Source organism: Vanessa atalanta, chromosome 3 (genome assembly GCF_905147765.1).
Source record: "Vanessa atalanta chromosome 3, ilVanAtal1.2, whole genome shotgun sequence".
In the NCBI taxonomy this organism is placed as follows: Eukaryota; Metazoa; Arthropoda; class Insecta; order Lepidoptera; family Nymphalidae; genus Vanessa; species Vanessa atalanta.
Window position 1 is genome coordinate 2,171,318 of NC_061873.1, and position 21,520 is coordinate 2,192,837.

Consider the following 21,520-nt stretch of genomic DNA (forward strand, 5'->3'; position numbering starts at 1 on the left):
AGTAATAACGTTTACGTAATCAGTCAATATTTAGAAATATAGCCTTAGTCATATTTGTATAGAGTTCTATTTCTAGATTATAATATTGTACTGTAGTATGCTGAATGTTAACGCCATCGACAAGAATATTAAACTTTGTAATAAATGTATTTAATTTATATTTTTAAGATAACTGCATATTTTGATTGCTACAACTATATGTTTAAATAGAATGTGTTTATTTTTTGTTACAATAATATTAGGTAAATTATACCAGCATTAACGTTACCACGTTTTATTTCCACGCTCAACTAATGCTATATCGTATAAGTTAGTGAAATACTCTCGATATTAGTGAAGAATTGAAGTAAACTTGTCGACCAAAACTTGTAAGTTACATTTCTGTATAACAACTAAGCCCGTATGTGGTTAATCGGTTTAAAAACGCTCACTAATGCACCATAAAGTTCGCAACTTGTACAGAAACTTGGGTAGACTGTGGTCTACAGGTTGGGCTAGATTTCTAATAGTCCAAGCGATAACAACACCTATGTTAAGGCCATTGAGTGTCAGAGTCGAATGCAGCCCTTTTTTAGGTTTTGTATTTCTATATGTATTGGAGTTTATGTTCGTCCAAGTTACGAAAGTTACAAGTTGTGACGCTCATGATTTAGAACGTATTCTGAACTGTTGAAAGCTTGTAGCATTTAGGATGACCACAGAACTTTGCTTAGTTAAGGTGAGGCGGCTGCAAGACTAATACTAATCAATGAAACAAGACAGATAGCTTTTGAACTCGGTAATGAAACTCAACAATAACATTGAAACGTACAGCGTGGTGGTTCCTAGTATTTTCCGGAATTACATAAAAATGACCATATTATTTACACCTGAATCTGACAAATTAAAATACCGTTATGACCTTTACGAATTTAATACAAACATATCAGTGAACCGAAATGAAAAAACCGAGACAAAACAAAATATTTGTTTAGTAAATACATAAATTGGATTCTTCTGAAATTTTAGCAAACATATAAATAAATCCGAATGAATAATACTAATGATACAATATAATTCATAATATATTTTTTATGAAACAAGGTTTGAGGTATTTTTTAAAATAGAAAGTTCAACTTTTTTGACCAGAAAAACTTCCTTTTTATCATTACTATAAAGCTGAAGAGTTTGTTTGCTTAAATGGTAATAAGCATTAAGAGCTAATCTTAGTGTCATTTATTGAGAAAAGTTTTAGTTTAACATCACGCTACGAGTACAACAAACTAGGGTGAAACAGTAACTTTTTACGCGGATGAAACTACGCCTAGCACTAGCCTATTTATTAAATGTCTGTTATAAAAATCCTAAGTCCGAGTCAAAGTTCTTTCAACTATTTTTCATAATAAGTCGATTATCATTGATAATCAAGAAACATAAAAGTTCTCAAATATAAACTTATTTACGAACAAATCTAATAATCCAATTATTAAATGAAAATACGTAAACATTTAATCAAAATCCAGCTCATCAAAACTGATATATTCGATCCTATTACTTAATGATAATTCTTCAATTTAGAAACCCAAAGCCTGTAATACAATTCTAACTAATTTCAATTATGTTTATACTTGGTAATAACGTTAGCTTGATTTGTTTACTCGAGTCTGTTTCAGTGAACTTAGTTACTTACAGGGGGCTTACCGATATCGTATTGGCAAATCCATTTAGATTCAAAACGTATCTGAGTAGGATTCGTAGTACGAGTAGGAGTATTATTTGCAGTCTTTATTGATGGTCCATAATCAAATCTCGCTTAGAAATCTTGATAGCAATAACTCGGACTTCATCAATTTGTTCGATTAACATTTCGAGTTTATTACGGAGGTTTATCTAGTTCGGATTGAATGCGAGTGTTCTGTAGTAAGGGTGTAGGGATCAAGTTTATGGGCGGCTCGATGTCGGCTCCCGATCGTCACGCGATAGCGCCAAGGGACAAAGGGTTGACTTTTAATGAGGAATCCCACGACAAGGATTTTGTGAAGATTTTAAGGGCGTCGGCTTTTAGACATGGGTGACATGTCTGTGTAAGTTATAATAAATTATGTTCATAAATTTTCGTATTTTGAGAAATTGTTTTTGATGTTAATTTAAGAATTTAATTTCCAAATCTAAACCTACATATACTATTTAAAATATAAAATTCATATTTATATAATATTCAGACTGTACATAGTTTTAGTTTATAGAAGTAAACTACGGCACAAACCGTTGCTAGGGTAAAAAATTCGAACTTTAAAAATGGAATAACTAACATCAAACAAACTTTCTTAACAATATTAGTATGGATAAATAATTAACACAACACTTTGGCTCAAGCTGCAACGGCGGAACTATAACTAACTATGACAAACTTCCACACCAGAACCAACTTCGTTATGCTGTACTGGGACCCAACAATATGACGATGACATTATTATTTATAATGCGGTCGCTCGTTGGCTTGTAAATTTTAATTAGGACAAGTTTGATGTGTATGTTTGTGATATTGTGTGCTGTAATTTTGAATATCGAACTACATTTAAGTTATGTCATCTTAGACATATATTTTAGTTGCCAAACAGACTGGAACAGGACTAGACTAGACACAAAAAAAAACGATACATTATTCAAGGTACAAATTGAACTGGGTCAAAGCCAATTTCTGTAGCGGCTACCCTAAATAATAGATGGATTAGGTTTTGGCAAGTGTTTTCCTAGATATCCAGGTAGGTTAAGCCGTAGGTCGGGGCCGTCGAAATTGTGCCAACAGTTTATCTTTATTTTTGAAGCTTGGAATTTGATTGTCTGTCAAGATACGTTTGTGGTAGAAATAGTATTTATTACATTTAGATTTGTTTTCAAAATTTATTTTAAATTAAGGTCAAATGCGATGCCCATTTTAAATGTAAACAATTTTAACCTAAAATAGCCACGGATAGAATTGGTACCATTATTATTTGTCAAATGAAAACCAAATACTCCGGCTCCGATACTTAACGAATGATATACATAACTAACCGTCGATTTTGAGTTACGAATAACGAGCCGTTTTTATAAGTTCTAGCGTCTCATACAGGCAATTTAAAAGCTTATTATTGAGACTCTTTTGAATTACACCTCGTAGATAATAACGCCAAGCTGAAGCAAAATCTCTTGGTTCTTGAATTTAGTAATCGAACAATTATTACAACCGAAGTAATCTTAAAAGAGGATATATAAGTGCACTAATCCCTAAGATTTATTTAATCTATGCAAGCTATGTTACCAATTCCGGCAGTAAATCAAGTGCGCCCAAGTTCGCCGAAATCCTTGCCGATTCATTTCTTAGTTAGACGTAGCTATCTACTGCGTATCTCGAACGATCGCTTAATGAAACTTAAGAGAATACTTCCCCAATCCAATATGGCGTCAGCAAAGTCCCCTGGATTTATACCCGTCTAGATACAATCGCGATACGCTCTCACCACACGTAATTTAACTTCCTCGATGTGGATTTATTCGGGTATCAAAAAGAAATTATAAGGATCCCGCCGCCAGGATTGGTTTGTTAGGTGGTGTTACCTTAATAGTGGCTGGGATTTCCTTTATACGATTCGTTCGTTTCTTTCTCCGTTTATTCTTTTCTTCTTTAATATTGTGCTGTATCTTTATTGTTACAAACTTCTCTATATCCTAGCTCAAGGCAATATAGTTGCAAGATAAACGGAAATATTTTTACGACGCTTTTGTCAATTTATTGGAACTAAACTGAAACTTGGAGTAAAATTAATTTACCTGATTCTGTGAGAGCTTTACTCGCAATTTTTATATTAGTTAAACGGTCATGTATTATTACTTAAATCCTCTAAATACCGTAGAGGGTTACTCGGTGATATTTAAAGTGACACAGTACTAAGTCTGTCATCTGTCAGTTTCTTGCGTACTGAGTGTTTTTGTGATAACGCTAAGAGCTTATCATTTAAAATAAATCGCTTTTGTATGCTATTCGTAACGTCATTCGTACCATTTGGGTTCAAGTCTTACCGAAATTGTAAATGGTAGAATTTTTTTCATACCCAAACACCATAAAAAATTATTACAATTACTATACTTTATATTTAATTCCACTTAACTAAGTACTTGAATAAAGAATAATTTGATTTTGATTTTTGAATAGATAAAGTTAATTGTACTTAGTTTAAGAAATAATAAAAAAAAAGTTACTTCTAACGAAACGAGTTTCAGTTTAGTTAACAAACATAAATATTTATAGTTTGTTTCTACAAGTAAAGTTTCTTAAGCTGTTTCGAAAAGTTCTGAAGTCGAAAAGTAGTTATCGTAAAAAAATTAAGTATGACCTCTAGGTAAACCAGACATAGATATGTTTAACAATTATATCGTTGTACATATTTAAACGTTATGCAAATTTAACATTTAAGCCAACTTTTTTTTATCATTATAAATATAATTCGTAAAATATACATACTCATTCAAATCGTGTTAAATAAGTGAGGATTATCAAATTTACCGGTTTATTGTTACGCACACCATTAAGCACAGATTAAACAAATTGAATATTGATTATTTATTAATTATGATTAATTATATTATTGCGGACTAACGCAGCATTTGTGAACATTTTATACGAGTTTGCAATCACAGGGAATTGTTTGAAATTAATCATTTTTAATATTTAGAATAAAATGTCGAATTCAAATTTAAAAAATGTAATTGATATTTTTTTTCACAAATTATTTCATTGTGCTATGTATAAGACTATTCTATTCGTATCTAAAAAGAATTGTAAACAGTCGAGTTTGTTAATTCTTCTTGAGGCTTAAAATATGTTTAAGACAAATGTATTCCACAGGCAAGATTTTCGTATTGAAATAATGATTATTGCATCCTTATGTCCTTATGTCCTAGTCCTTATGTCAGGAGATAGCTCATCAAGCTCTTTATATAAACATTACATTTATTATTATGCAATAATAAGAAGAGAGCTGTTAGTTTGCCTTTAATCATATATTGTGAGAATGCTGGGCTTGACAGCTGCTTGATAATATTTTTAATAATTATTTTATTATATTTAAAATATAATCATTTATATTGTAATGTATGTTTTAAATGTTATTTCAAAAATTAATTCACATCAACTATTACCGAAGATAATTTAGCTGGTTTTACATGTTATTACTCGTCTATTTACTAAAGCTGTATAAAATGCAGCGGGCTATCGGTAACTTAGTAGCGCTTTAAAATTCTTAAGAAAACTCTCGCTGTAAAATCTTTTAAGTTTTCCGCGTCGTAACTCTCGCAATGCTAACAGCATACATGAATGATGAGCGGAACATTGAGAAATATATGGTGTTACAAACACGCGCTCATTTTTATGAAGTGTATTACAAAATGTATGCAGAAAGTTATTCAGTTATGTGTCATTGTGCAACTGTCAAATATATACATATATATATTTATTAAATGATCATTGATTTTATTTCACTAGGGGAAACTAAAACAGTACTTGGGGAAAATTATGATTAGCTTCTTTTATAAAAACAAAAAAATAAATTTTTAGTGCGATTAAGTTTAAGCAAATACAGTATTATTATTTTACTTTAATCTATTTTTAAAAGATTAATCTTTTTTGAAAAACATAACATCAATCGTATCAAATATTTTATTCAAGTAGGCTTTTGCAAAGCGCTTTTGAATCGTCATTTTACAGATATCAAATGTAAAGCTACCACCGGTTCGGGATGTAGATTCTACCGAGCAAAACCGGCAAGTAACTCAGTAGTTACATCCTCGTTTTTCAGACTTTCAAACCTGATTTCAGAACGGGTATAAATAAATACTTCCTGACATGGCCGCAATATCAAATAGACAATCTTTTTATGTTTAAAAATGATATTTCTTGTGATGAGTAAATAATTTAAATGCCCAACACTACGTTTCTATATAATGTTTTAAATGCTATTTTTTTACCGAAGAAATAAAAGCAAGATCAAAATTAACAATAGCGACTATATAAATCATGGTCACAAGGAATGGTAGCAATGAATGCCAATAGCATTTCCCGTTAAATCGCAAATTCTCTGTGCAAAAATGAACTACAGACCAACCCTTCTATCACCAGTGGAGGAAAAAATCATATTAAAATATTTTTTACATGAAACTGAATCCACAGATAATAATATTATTTAAAAAATAAACCAATGACACAAGTCTAAACTTGTGTCATTGGTTTATTTTTTAAAATAACTAAATTTTTTTTATAACTAAACTAACTAAACTTTTAAAATAATAAATATTAATTTTATATATATACTAAAATGTAAATATACTAAAGCTGTGTCTTGAGAAAGATTGAACAAAACCGATAATTCTCAACGAAACACGACGTATATTCAACAGCCAGCCAACAGAAAATAGGTTCTAAGACTCCACTAAAATGTAAGTTGAATCTACAAGAGACATAGTTGTGATTTTCACGTACTCTTGGCGAGGTTTCAAAGGCATGGGAGTTACAACTTCGTAAGTTATTGCCGAGACGATAATCGAATGTTTTATTGGATCGATAGTTCCGTATCTATGAGGTTGTTAAATGTTTATATATGTTTTTATATATAACTATTTAAAATCTTTAAACTAAACTGACTATTTTATTTGTAATAGAATCGAAGGCGATCCTATAGACCTCCTGTTGTTATGTCCATACAACGACTAGATTAAAAAGCTATCAGCTGTTCGAAATTAAGATTCTACTGAGAAGAAAACGCCAGAAACTCAGTAGTATCTCTTTTTTATCGATCAGTAAATGTTCGGCAGATATAATACTAATGATTAAATTGTTCAATGCCCTACCATTAGGAAAACCAGAAACAAGAAAATTGTGGATGTTTTTTTAAAATGTATTAATGGTGGTGTACTTAGTATTTCTGATTATTGGATAATGGAATTTGAATATCAATAAACTTAATGCTAGCAAAGAAGTATATACCGTTTCGACTGATGTCCATTATTTTATAAATCAATTGAAATGTTAGATTGAGTGAGTATTTGTCCAGTCGAAATGTGTCAGTGTATGTGTGGTCAGTCTATTCGGATTATTTATCATTAACTTATTCCGTCATTCTGCGTCGTAGAAACAATTCCGTCTGTGAAATTGTATAGTAGCAAATCGATTTTCGGTCCCAGGATTCTTTGAGGTCATTAATAACATTGTCGTTAATAATGGCCCCGACTGGATCATGCATCGCCACGGTACGTTAACATGCAATTTCATTCGATGCGCCTGGAGTCCAGACGATTAATGAACATGATGGAGACGGAGATCGTTGGCTAAGAAATTTATACATATATCTGTAAGTATTTTATGGAGATATATACCTTATGTCATATGAATATCCACTAATATTTGATTACTTTCTTCCGACTACAATCCATATTTCGAATCATTTGTAGCGTTACAATCAATGTCATCATGTAAAGGCACTTTTAATAAAAAACTTAAAACCTACTTTAATGAAGAATATTTTGATTTTATAGTCAACTACCGTACGTAAATCAAGACAATAGATACAACGGAGATATCCGATCGATAGTGAATATAAAAGTACCCATTCAACATAGCTTCGTACGGAAGGTTGGGTATGAAAGGCTATTTTCTATCTGGCAGTCTGATTCCCAAATTATCCGCAATCAATCGGACAAAGGAAGGGAATGAGCAAAGTTATTTCTCCTTCTGTTGGCAATTTATCACCCGAATCATTTGTTTCGGCGGTATTGTTTACGTTTTCAGTTGAACTACTTAAGGCGATCTCGATAGATTAGAAGCATTTCAAACTAGAATTCTTACAAAGACATTTATCTTACTTCATGACCTTTAAATCTTCGTTTTCGATTATTACGTCTTATTATTGTTGGTGATGGGGCTTTGTGCAAGCGCACGCGCAAAAATAAGAATGGCGGTAGAATGTCTGATGAGTGGCTTCACTCATCAGACAGTCTACCGCCAAGCAGCAGTAGTCAATATTATCGCGTTTTTGAAGAGTAAGTGAGTCAGTATAACTACAGGCACAAGGGACATCTTAGTTCCCAAGGTTAGTGACGCATTGGTGATATAAGAAATGGTTACTTTAATGGTCGGTGAACTGGTGTTGAAAGACATTAAAATCTACTCCTTCGACTTCCAGTGTAATGTGTAATAGATAATAATGAGCGTGGATCTAGTATTCCTGATATCAACACAGGTCATAAATTCAAAATAAGGCGTAATTGATAAAATATGTAATTTGAGTGGTAAAGTTTGTCATAAATCTACATTTCGAATCGGTGTTAGCTTTACATTTAATATAATCCTATTAGATGTTTTTGTAAGTACCTACTTATTAAATCCCATTCGAATAAATTTATATATAGGTATATACATTATATTATATACATATAAAGTCAAGCCGAACGAAATGGTAATATTAATATATATTAATAGGTTAATGTTTTAAATCGATTTCTAAATTCTAAACTAACAGCGTGTGTTCTGTGTATTACAAAATTGGCTCCCATCCAAAACCACAATACGGATATTATTTACACCTTGACTTTAATGCGATACGAAATAATTTACAAATATTAAAACTATATAACCTACAAACAATTTAAACGATCACACATAATATTTATATCATATATTTATACAATTATATGATCATGATGTGTAATCGTAATAATAATCAACCACGCTTTAATGATTTGAACATTTGTAGCAGCTTTTATTTTTTATTTATATATACTTAAATCTTTAATGTAAATACATTTAATGTATAATTAAAATATATGAACTCAACGAGCCGGATGAATAGAAAAGTTTTTTTTATTTTTAAAATAATATATTTAATACTAATGAGTGTACTTTTAATATAATTAATAAATAATAATAAATAAATATTGGACAACATCACATACATTACTCTGATCCCAATGTAAGTAGCTAAAGCACTTGTGTTATGGAAATCAGAAGTAACGACGGTACCACAAACACCCAGACCCAAGACAACATAAAAACTAATGAATTTTTTCTACATCGACTCCGCCGGGAATCGAACCTGGGACCTCGGAGTGGCGTACCCATGAAAACCGGTGTACACACTACTCGACCATGGAGGTCGTCATAATTGTGTATTGGTTGTAACTGTACATCTTTGCGTATAATTTTTGTAGCTTAAAGAACGTATGTATATTTAATTGAGATACGAGAGACTTTATTAACGCTTGGTATGTTTGCTTGAATGTGGTTGAATGTTAAGTTGCCCTATACCCGTTGTTCGTTTTTAATTAAGACCTTGTATCATAATGTTTTAATCAATAACAACCTCATCAAAAATATACACATATTTCATTAAGTTTTGTTAGGCTTAATCTATGCTTATAGAGCTCAATTGACGTATATAAGCTATTCCTATATTTAGGAAACAGTGTTGGATGAATTTCAGTCATACGTATTTTGTCTAGTTTTTTTTTTTTTAATTTATTTTAAATCTTTATTAATACCATTTTTTATCCAAGAAATAATAAAGCTTTATTGTTATCTATTATTATTATATTACTAGCTTGCAAGTATGGTATAACCATCAATCAGTATGTTTGACTAACTTTACAAATCTATATTACGTCTTGGAAAAACGACGATATCCATGCTATGAAATCAAATATTTTAAATGGCTTTATTAATACAATTCTGATAAAATAAATTATCCCGCTCCGTGTAGAAGTATTTACTTACAAATGTTTAGTACACTCTTGTGTATTATAGTATGCCTTGCAAAGTTGACTAGTCGCCCTTGGTTGCCGTAACCAAAATACGTCAGGATGACATCATAGTATTACATTTTTCCCCCCACATATGTAATGAAAGATTTAGCTTTAATACAAAAATAAGATTGAAATTTGAATTGAATCTTCTTTTTTTATTTAAAGTGTATTCGTCTTCGGATTACAAACTTTATTATTAATACATTAAACTACTTAATATATAATTAATCCCTCAAACGAAATACCAACTCGATTGATCAGAATCCCGACGTTCGTGTAATCCAATTCGAATGAAATAATATTAAAATTTACCGTTTAATAAAATTCACTGAATTATCGAATTATATTCAGCAAACAGACGGACATTTCATTAAACGAACACAATACAGCAAAATATTCACTACACATAGTGACAGTTTTAATCCGACACACCGACATCCCATTTAATTGCGAATAATATTTTAAAGTTTCATAGTTATACCATGAATACACATGTGAGTAAATTATTAACAACAAACTATCCGCTAACGATTGTTTAATTGCAGTCGTGGGTAATAGATTGTATTTTAGCGTTCATTAATTCATAATATAGTATTAAATTTATATATATGTGTACACGGCCGATATAACTGATATGTTTACTTACTATGTTTCATGCTAAATTAGATTCTGGTTAATCAATCGGTAACGTCTTAAGATGTAATTAAATTCAACACTTATTGACTTAGTTTACCAGTTACAATTAAACGATTTTATACGTAAGATTAATTAATACGACGCGATTTTGGTGGTCACCATCGTCCATAGACATTAGCATTGTAAGAAATATTAACCTTTCCTTACTGTTCAATGCGCGTTGAACCCTGGGGACTAAGATTTTTCCCTTGTGCCTGTCGTTACACTGAGTAAAACACTGCGTGTTTTTTATCTCATAAGTGGCTTACAATCTATACTATACACTAATATTATAAATGTGAAAGTAACTCTGTCTGTCTGTTTGTCTGTCTGTCGCTCTTTCACTACCAAACAATGAAACGAATTTGATGAAATTCGGTATATAGCAAACTTGATCTCCAAGAAAGGACATAGGCTACTTTTTGCCTATCACATGACAACCGATCCCTATAACGCGAGTGAAGCCGTAGGCGACAATTGGTATTTCATATGATTATGTTTTTACATAGTTTATTTTTTATTATTATTGATTTTTTTTTATCAATCGATATAACTATATTGTATTTAGGTATTTATCAGACAATGTTTAATATCAATTAAATTTTATAAATACAATTATACAAATAATTAATCTTATGATTAATATTAAAACATAAAAACAATTAATGATCTATTTTATATGTTATTGGCAATGTATTTACATAAAATGTATTATATATTAATGATTATATGGTTTTATCGTTTTCTGAACAAATAAAGGCTATAGTAGGGACGTCATAACACCCACATCGAGACATTGTGTCTCATGTAAGTAACCCTTTAAAGTGTTAACTATATATAAATAGTACTTACCACAAATCTAAATAAATCAAACACCACGTTTACGTTCAAAACTTAAGTTATCCCTAAGTGAATAATAGTTACGAGAGCATATAGCTACGTTTATGCTGTACAGATATATAACTTAAAAAAAAACGTAGACCTGAACTTCGATGTTTCTACAATTTATATCCTTATTAATTTGCGTGACTATATGTTTCTAATAAATAATGAAACCACACTAGATCTAAACGGAAACGAATTAAAATAAAAATACATACTTTACATCGTAAAGTGAATATATGAATCCAAATTTTATTCATTAAAGGAGCGCAGGTCATTCGATATCTGAGATTTATGGGAACGGCGTATCGGAGTTGATATCGTTAATTAAAACTATCGCGCGAGAGACGATTTATAAACACCTCACACGATATATGTGATTACATTTGACTTTCATATCACATCGTAAAATTCAATTCGATATTTCCATAGTTAGGTGGATGTCGTTCGTTTTAATCGAATATATTCGGTATAAAATATGCAGTCGAGTACAGAGGTCGTGGTGTTTGAAAAGAGATTTAAAGAGAACTGCTCAAAGTTTTAATGCGAACGACGATACGAGACAATAGCACTTTATGACCGATACAAGGGTTGATTCTTTTTGCTCGTGAGCGCGACTCCCTAACGACTTCCTCGCAAACGCGCATCGAAATGCAACGATTCCGAAACACGCGCGAATAACCCAACGTCGCCGTGTCGCTTACTCACACCCTCCCTTTGTTACGAAAAGATACGAGCAAAACGGGTACGATTGTTCCAATACAAACGGAAATATTGCCGCTCGTGCGAAAAATGAATATATTTCCAGTCGATAGATAGTTCACTGTGTTAGCTCTAAAAATTTTAACGCAACGAAAAATTAGCCAAAAAAAGTTTTATAGACCATCCAACACAAAAAATATTCGAAGTTTTTAAATTTAGTACGAGTTTTTAAAGTAACGTTCGTAACTAGTTTACAGCGGCAGTCTGTCCGCAGGATAGTGTTCGGTGAAAAATTACCGACTGAATAGGGACGGCTAAGCGTAGCTTTTAGCCCAGTTTCGGAACGAGCGAAGTCACGGCACGACCTGGCGATTTCCTCAGACCGCCGTTCAATTTGCCGGAACGCATCTGCTAGCTAAATAGCTTGGCTTGTGCTACTGGCTCCGAACGAACTCCTAATAAACGGCCGGTCGAAATAAGCGAGCTATTTCGTTCGCTTATATTTAAAGAAAAAACTAAAAACAATTCCGAAAGCATTTAGTTTGATCAAAGGGTACTAATTGTCCAGAGTGGGTTCTCTACTAAAAGTGGTTTTATTGCGCGCGGGGAGAATGGGAAGGCAAGCAATTTGGCGGTCTGACCGCAAGAGCGCATGTTTATTAGAGACATGGACCTCGCCTCGGCCCCCGATTTGCATAACGGTCTCCGTCGTAATTAGAAACCATCTCGGACGTCCCTCCTTTGTCCCGTCAAGTCTGCCGGGTGACGGCAAACGCCTTGTATTTATCCGCTCGAGGATAAGCTGTATAATCCGCATTAGGACAAAACTTAGCGCATTTCCGTTTAGCGAACTGTAATACTAAGTATAATTGCATTAAATTGTATATGTTCCTCGCTTTCCGCGACTGTAAGTATTCCAACTTTAAGTAATATTTGTTGACAACGAAACTTCCCCAACAATCTCGTCTTTAATGTTTGTTCACTCATGCATCGGCTGTTATTCATTCGTTTGGTCTAATTTATCTCTGCGACAAAATTTTACGTCATTTCGAATACCAATATTTGATATCAAATATTTTTATGTATGTTTCTTAAAACAATATTACGAGTTATAAGCCACATACGTTATCTTTGAATTCAAAATGCAAACTACAACAATTACGTACTAAACATAACAACGTTACGTAATTGAGTACATACAATTTCATACCTAAAATTTAAACATACTTCAAGCAAACACAAGACATTCAAATAAAAGCGTCTATTGACAATAAAAGACATCCCAAAGTCGATGATATTTTATCTTATAGAGCATAAACGCGAATAAACAAATCAAATCTCAATTTTGCAATACAGAAACAATGCTGCAAAGATATACACAATTATGTATCGTGAGGCAAAGTTCCAGAAGTGAAACAGTGATGCGCGTTATTAATATATCAAGTACAGAACAAGTCACAACAGCTATCTCATTAGGAGAGGCGTGTTTACGAGGCGGCTGTTACGCTGTTACGCCGTGCCGCGGATAATAGCGCTAAACCGATACCCTTATTTACTGCAAATTGCGTTTCTCCTGCTCTCCTAGATGCGGTATCGCCCCAACATATCTGTTTACCAAGTTGATGGCTTTCATTTAGCTGATCGATGTGGTAAAAAAAAACGATATTTAAGATCAGTCGCTACACTTTGTATTTTAATTTAGGATCGTTATTCATGGATGAGTTTCTTTTTTGTTGTGTTTTCTGTTGAGTACTATTGCGTAATATTTCATTTTTAAGACAAATCTACATTTAGATATATTTATTTTACGTCTCGGTTGATACATCGCTGAAATGGCGTTAAATGTACAAAAGGCAAGTAAGTTGCAATCAGTGTTGTATCTACAGCGGCCGCACCAGCTCGACTCTCCAAACATATCACTCGTTAGACACTTTGTCGTATTTAGTTTAATTAAGATCCGTTTTCACTGTTAACAATTATCCGACTTCATTATAAGAATTACAGAACCTAACATTTTTTGAATTCGTTTAAATATGTTTTGAATTAACATTTATGTTATTAAACGTCGCATAATAGTACTCTTTTATTTTTAAGACCGGACCAGAGAGTGCGAGATTCAGCGACCGGGCTATTGCAGTTGTTTTTCAAGAATTTTTCATTACAGTAGAAACAGGCAATTACTGATATTATTTCTCTTTTGTTTGCAGGATACAATAAGGATTTCGAGGAACCAGTACGGCACCGGCTTCAGAATATCCACGGTGAGTAAAACACTCCAATCCTAGCCTATTTTAATGAGAGCAAACTAGTTCCGCGCTAATTAGTTTAGCGGTAACTTGGCTATTAAAATATTAAATTAAAAATAAACCAATTGTAGTTGATGGAATACTGTATTAAATTAATGTCGTTATGAAAATCAGCTTAAAAGATCTGATAAATGTATTCTGAATTTGTCTCGTAACATAAATATTTATTATCCATTTACAATTCTCCTCCAATGGCAGTTCATTTAAATCAAACACACCGATAGCTTTTAAAAACTCAATTAAAACTTGTAGTAGTTCGTTTACATCGATTGTAATAACTGTTCTGTGACATTTTAAATCCGTGTCTATAGTATGTATGTATTGCTTTCCAAATAAAAAAGGAACCCGCACCATCGCGCCCTCTATTGGAGTCGATTGCTCGAAGCGGTCACTCGTAACTCTTTTTATCATTCTTTGTTCTAATTGCACCTCTATGTGGGTCTGCACTCTCTAACGAACTTTACGAATGGCTACTATTGTTTTCCAAAGTTGACACTCTTTGCGATCATTACGCGAATTTTATTTTGATACTATTAAACATTTTAGTTAATATTTCTATAACAAATAACTTCGATATTTTATAGTTTTAATCACGCTAGTAAAATTTAACAGTAAACATAATATTTGGTTATAAAACAGCTCAAAAAAAACCTTAGTATTTATTTAAATATCTCAACACGCGTTAATATGGAAGTCTCTATATAAATCCTTTTATAATTGACTTTCCGTATGAATGTATTCTCGAACTAACATAACACAAAGACATAATTACAGCAGTAACGTTTTCGTTTACTATAACCAATTACGAGTAACTACGAGAAAACTAATTGGTCGGCGTTACGTTCCGAGAGAAATCGTAAATGGTTGGCGCAAAAATAAAAATTAACGGCAGCCGTCAGGGGCAGACGGAATATTGAAGTCGTCGAGCAACAACTCATTACTCATAATTAGCTCGCGTAAACTTAATTTGCCCGAGGTGATGTAGCCGCACCGGCTTGCGATTCAGTTTAATTACACCAATGAATTATTGGAGACGGCGTGTAGTTCTGGAGTGGCTTGGAGCACTGAACGACGCTGTACGGAGGAATTTAGTTTCGTACAATAAGGTCCGATATTTTATGCATGGACGACGAGATAATAATGAACCTCGCTGTGCTCCTAATGGTCAATACGGAGTTGGCAGCTAATTTACTTTTTCACCATCTATAACAATATTCAGATAATAATTATAGTTCTGAGTAAAAAAACTTAAGCTTTTCGATATTATCTAATCAAGTAAAATAAACTTCACACTTTTGTTTATTTACTAACACATTTTCGTAATTAAAGATCATATTTATTTTGATAAATATTAGAGTATTTCTGTGTTCCTGAGTAGTTCTGTCTCCATTTCCGTGAACACATTTCCAATTCATATTAACTTATTTATGACTAGTTTATAATTTAATTAAACAAGCTGACTAAATTCGATAAATAGGTCAGTGCCCTGAGTGCGAATTATGTCACGCTTCATTACACAAAGTCAGTCAAAACAAACATTCATCATGACTCGATAAATTAGTGGCACGAAAGCCGAACACGCCTGCAGAACTTCGATCAGTGATGATCAGCCCGGGACATAACGAAGCGTTAATAGGTACGTAATGTGACAGCTAATTTCCTGAAAGAAACGCCCCACCTTCAAGGTTTTTATTGTACCTATCAAGAGTCTCGTCACGATCCTCACCCCGATCCCCATCCTTACGAGGAGGTACTCATCAAGCCGAAAACTTGCGAATTAAAACGTGCTTAGATTCTTAGTGCAAAAGTTTACACCAAGGAGATCGAACAAGAGGTTTTTAAACAAATATATCGTTGACATTAAATTTATTCAAATCAAAATATAGTTTATTCGAGTAGGCTCTTCCAAGCTTTTAAGACACTATTTTACCTAGTTATTTTAAACATTAAGCTACCACCGGTTCGGAATGTTGATTATGTCTAGAAGAACCATCAAAAAACTCAAAACTCTTTTTAAATCAAAAACAATTAACATGATATAATAATATATACAATTATATTTATGTATCCTAAATGACTTTCAACGAATATTAACACCAAACTCTTCCATCATTTATATAGTCTTGTATAACATAATATACCTTAATTGTTAATTTTATAAACATAAACTGAAAAAATCGCTATAAGCAAATGTAAAATAGTAGGATAGAATAGGTATGAACAACACAATATATGTATAATATATGAATACGCTCTACATGCAAAGTCGATTGAAATTTAAAAGGTAATATTTCAGTACAAACTCTTGCAAGAAATATTTTAAACGTTTTCAAAGATAACAAAATTCGGACAGCAATCTGTGATAGTGATGTGCAGTATTCGTTAGTGAATAATCCCGCTATCGGGCTAACAAACCCACCAAGTGATTTCAAATCCTCTTCGCCGTTCACCAAACAGTTCCGAGCACTAGTTAAGTTCACTCGGCATCTCTCCTCTAAACAGAACCTATCTGAACTAATTGGCTTCGGACCGACGATACCGCAGTTGCGCTCCATGAGATTAGAGGCACGGTCAAGAACACTGCAAGTTTCCAAGATCACTTAGTCTGTTCAAATTTTATTAGACCCTTATTCGGAATAGATGTACATTTGCTAAATGCCTTTTAGTTTCATTGTTAAGTCTAAAAAGTGTGAGAAGAAAAATACAGTTTATGTATTGTTAAAGTATGTGCGAAAATCATTTTATCTGCGAAGATCAAAGCACAATTGTGATAAATCGTTTTCCATGTTTCAGCCAAACAAAATGTTACGCGTCGTTTATAAGCCGGCTGTTCGTTAATCTGACATCCGTAAAAGTAAATTTGGAGTCGACCATCAATAACCATTTCGACGTTTAAACCACCATTTTTCATTTGATGCGCAATTTACAAAAGCGAAATTCGTCAGGATCGCAGTCAAATGTCGCGTTTGTAAGAAAAAAATCAACGTGACACCCAAGGGTTTGATATCCGTGGCGTGTATCATACAACGCTCTTTAATGTAAGATTCATATAACGATGGAGAATTACACGCGTAACTAATGTAGCAATGGATAGGTAAAACGAAAATTCGCTCTTCTAATATCGGTATCCCAATGAAACTGTAGATCAACTTCCGAGCCATTTATTCGCAAATCGAGTTATAGCACCTCTCGTGGATCGCTTTACACAGGTCATTTGTGGGAATTGCAAATATCTAAATGTTAGATAAAAAGATTTATGACTCACTTTGAATTTTGCTCACGTCTTTGACTTTCAGGGGACCGTGTTATGCAATTGAGGTACTCTATCACGTCGACTGTCACTCTTCATTTTATATGACGCTTTCAGACATTTCAGGATATGAAATTTGTATATTATGAAAAGTTAACTACCATCCTAATAAAGTCATTGTCATCTGTCATTTAACTGTCTTCAATGAAGAATTTAGTTATGTATTTTGATGGCATTATTTATAGTTCTGATTTCTGCTAACTAATATTATTAAAGCGGGGTCCATTATATTGCCTATCACTTTTGATCTCTTAAGTTTTATTTTTTATTTTCGTGTAAAGTTCTTTGAAGAGTATGCTTATGTGCTACCGGAAAAGGAACATTCAAATTGTCATGTTTATCACGAACACGTTCTGCAAACGTTGTTTCATAAAACTTCAAGTTCCCCTTGTATTTCCGCATCTCGTTGTAATTTATTTTGTATTTAAACTCTTGTCCCATTAGAACGTTTGTTTGCTGAAATTTCACAAAAGCAAATCGAGTTATACGTGTAACGCTACGAGTCCATACCGTTATCCATTTATTTCGCTACGTAGTGTCAGTTGCAGATATTAACTTTTGAAGGCCGTATGCCCATAAACCTAGGGGCTATAATTGTTTGTAAACAATAACATATTGAGGGTTGTACAGTTCCCGCATAACGCAAATTAAATAAAGTGTTTCGACTATGAATAATAGCACGGCTTCTGAACGTGTTACGAGGAATAACAATTCATATTTAAAATAACAAGAGTATACTCATTGATGTTGCGCCACTTCCGGTAAATATTATCGTTAACGGTTTAAGCAGGAATGTTCCCGTAACTTTCTGGTAATATTAAAATGAATATAGAGTCACGAAAATGAATGAAAAATTAAATTTAGACCACCATTTACGACAACGCGATTTATAAGGATTTTCTGCCTCGCACAACCTTGTCCTTGGAAGCAACTTCCACAAGCCCCCGGTGTTACTGATGTCCGTTGTGATGTAGTCACTTTCCATCAGATGAGCCCCCTATAAAATAAAAAATATATTCGTATTCTTCATTATATCAGATATACTAAAAATGTATACATATTTATAGTAAAAAAGTGTAATTGTTTTGAATCTGTGTCAAAGGCAGGTCAACTAGCCACCCGACTGCAAATATTGAATAACTAATAATACATTTTAAACAATGAAATAACTTTTCACATGAATAATATCGTGGTAAATAAACTTAGAATATGTCCATATATTTGCATGTTTTAGATATTGGACAAAACCCCGCTTTATCTCCTACAATAACAATTTCGAAGCGAAATATCGATAATGATCTACAATAGCGAACTATGCGAACATTGTTTAAATACCTAATTAACTCCATTGCGTTGCTAAACTGCATCAGTTCGTATGCCCACACGTGTATATTGAACATTATTAAAATTTCTCGTCACCATAGGCGGGGCTATTCCGGAGTATCGTGAGCGGCGCTTATTAAATCCAATCTTGTACGCACGCCAGCCTTACGTGGCGTACTAATTACAGGTAGGGTTCATACACGGAATATCAGAATATAGATCTTATTATAACGAGTGGTTTATTCTGGGTATTCATTATGCTGAGTACTTAATTAAACGTCTGAAAAACGTTACCGATTTAAAAAAAAAAAGTGACACGTGATTCGAAAAAACTAAGTTCGAAAAGAATGAGCTTAAAAATTCACATCGTGTGTCCACAGATTAAACAGAAACGACACGTTCAGAATACGCCCCTTTTTGTGCTTGTGTGCGTAGAGCGTGAACAAAATGGTTGCTTAGCGCACTTTGCTTACTTTGTTTATTTGCAACAAACATTTCATTGTGCAGCAGACTAAGTTCAGAACGTCCCGACGCTTAAAATTTTCGTAATTTAATGTCAAGTCGAAAATATAATTAATGCAAAATATTCTCGAGGAATGAATTAAGATTACGTTGAAAAACTTATTTTAAAATTAAACGAAAGGTAGCAGCTTGCACGAATGTCCATAAAACTGTACACAACTAAACTGTTAAAAGAATAACTGTTGTTAAACAATTAAACCACTCGTACCATATATAAAAAACGTATAAAAAAAAATTTAAACTCACGTATGTGTTAAACTTTAACTTCTATGCAATCTTTCAAATAACTGTATATGGAAACATAATGTTTGGAAACATCTATGATCCCCGAGATTTTGTGATAGAACATTGTGCAGATCCGACTGCGTGACCCACCCATTCTACCACACCCACCCATTCCGCCTAACGCAAAATAATGTTGCACTTCGAATAAGCCACTGTAATTACAGGTATACGGTATCATGAGAAATCATTTTCCGTGTTTAGCTGCGCGAAGTCGCGTTTAAAAGCACAAGTTAATTTTTACCACGAGGTAGCTCTTAGAAGGCCTGCATACATTGGGTGTTATTTATGTTTTTATTGATAGTACTAATCGTTCGGTGTCAGGGCAGGTAGCTAGTTATATTATAATTGTGTAGTATGTTATTATCAGTTTACCGCCCCCGCTTGTTCGCTGAGCGTGACGTCTAATTCGAAAGGGCTATTTTTTTAATGTTCTCGTATAAAAACGAAGTCGTTTCCGCACGCGAAGGGTGGTACCATCAAATTGTTTTTTAACGGTCACGAATATACCGTATTTGTTTTTTTTTTATATTTTTTTATACAACATCGTTATCATTGACAGTAATTAACTACTACTACTACTAGGATTAAAATTAAAACATAGACTAGTTTAGACATGAAATTGAGATATTTATTTAGCTTCAGTGAAACCATTTAAAGCTTTAATAGCTTAACAACAGGCCGCCTAGGGATGGGAATGTCACAGATTACGTTTAATTGGAACGGAAAATGGAAATATTAATTATTCCGTTGAAAATAAGTATTGCGAGTCACTAACAATAAATCAACTTCGAAAATAACATTCCATGCACTCAAGAGCTAAAAATAACCCCTAAGGTATTAATTAAACTGTTTTATAAGTACTAACGAACTGTTTAAAGTCGATACTACCTTTACAGAATTAAATATTTTCTAATTCAGTTAGTTCTACCATTTTTTTAATTATTTTTAATTGTATCTTATATATAAAGAGTGTATGCTAAGTCATGATTCTCTTTGTCTATAGGACTTCTTAACCAAAACAGAAAGATTAATTAAAATCAATTAAACATAAAATTAACAGTAATATTATGTTTAAGGTCATTTGTTATGTACTAACGTATATAAGTAAATATAAAGGCCTGTTAATGTTCCACTGCTGGGAAGGCTTGAAGTTGATTCCACCACGCTGCTCCGTACGGGTTAGAGGATACACATAATACGCATCCGATACATTAAAATTTTCTTATGATACTTTCCTTCCCCATTGAACACGAAAATAATTACAAAAACAAATTATTTACATGAAGATTCAGTAATGCTTGTCCGAACTTGAACCCGCAGTCTTTGGTGAAGATTGATGAATTCTAACAACTGAGCTTTATCGGCCATGGGCCACCTTGGTTTATAAACAGGTTAAACAAAAATTTCATCGCTCGCTGTGCTACCAACACGTGACCTTATCAGAAGCTGTAAACGACCTATAAATCAAACTAATGACCTCTATCGACATGTTCTAGCCCCTTATTGCGACATTTCAACTAGGTACCCGTAATGTTATAGACGACTTAATAATAAAATTTAATAACACAACGATTTTTCATGAATGACTAGGACATAGAATAGTAAATGTTCCATTGCTGCGCTAACGCCTCCTCTCCCTTTGAAGAGAAGGTCTGAAGGCTTATTCTAACTAATTCCTAAAATTAAAGATGTTCCAATGTGACAG

At 32.9% G+C, this 21,520-nt stretch overlaps 1 protein-coding gene across 3 annotated transcripts in view; it reads left to right on the plus strand.

The window, feature by feature from the left end:
• Positions 1 to 21,520, plus strand: part of LOC125076836 (leucine-rich repeat-containing G-protein coupled receptor 5-like) — a 249,125-nt gene that overhangs the window by 181,409 nt on the left and 46,196 nt on the right. For all 3 annotated transcript variants that reach the window (XM_047688540.1, XM_047688538.1, XM_047688539.1), the window contains one exon: positions 14,277 to 14,330. In XM_047688540.1, the coding sequence (XP_047544496.1) occupies positions 14,277 to 14,330 (54 nt within the window). The remainder of the gene's footprint in view (positions 1 to 14,276; positions 14,331 to 21,520) is intronic.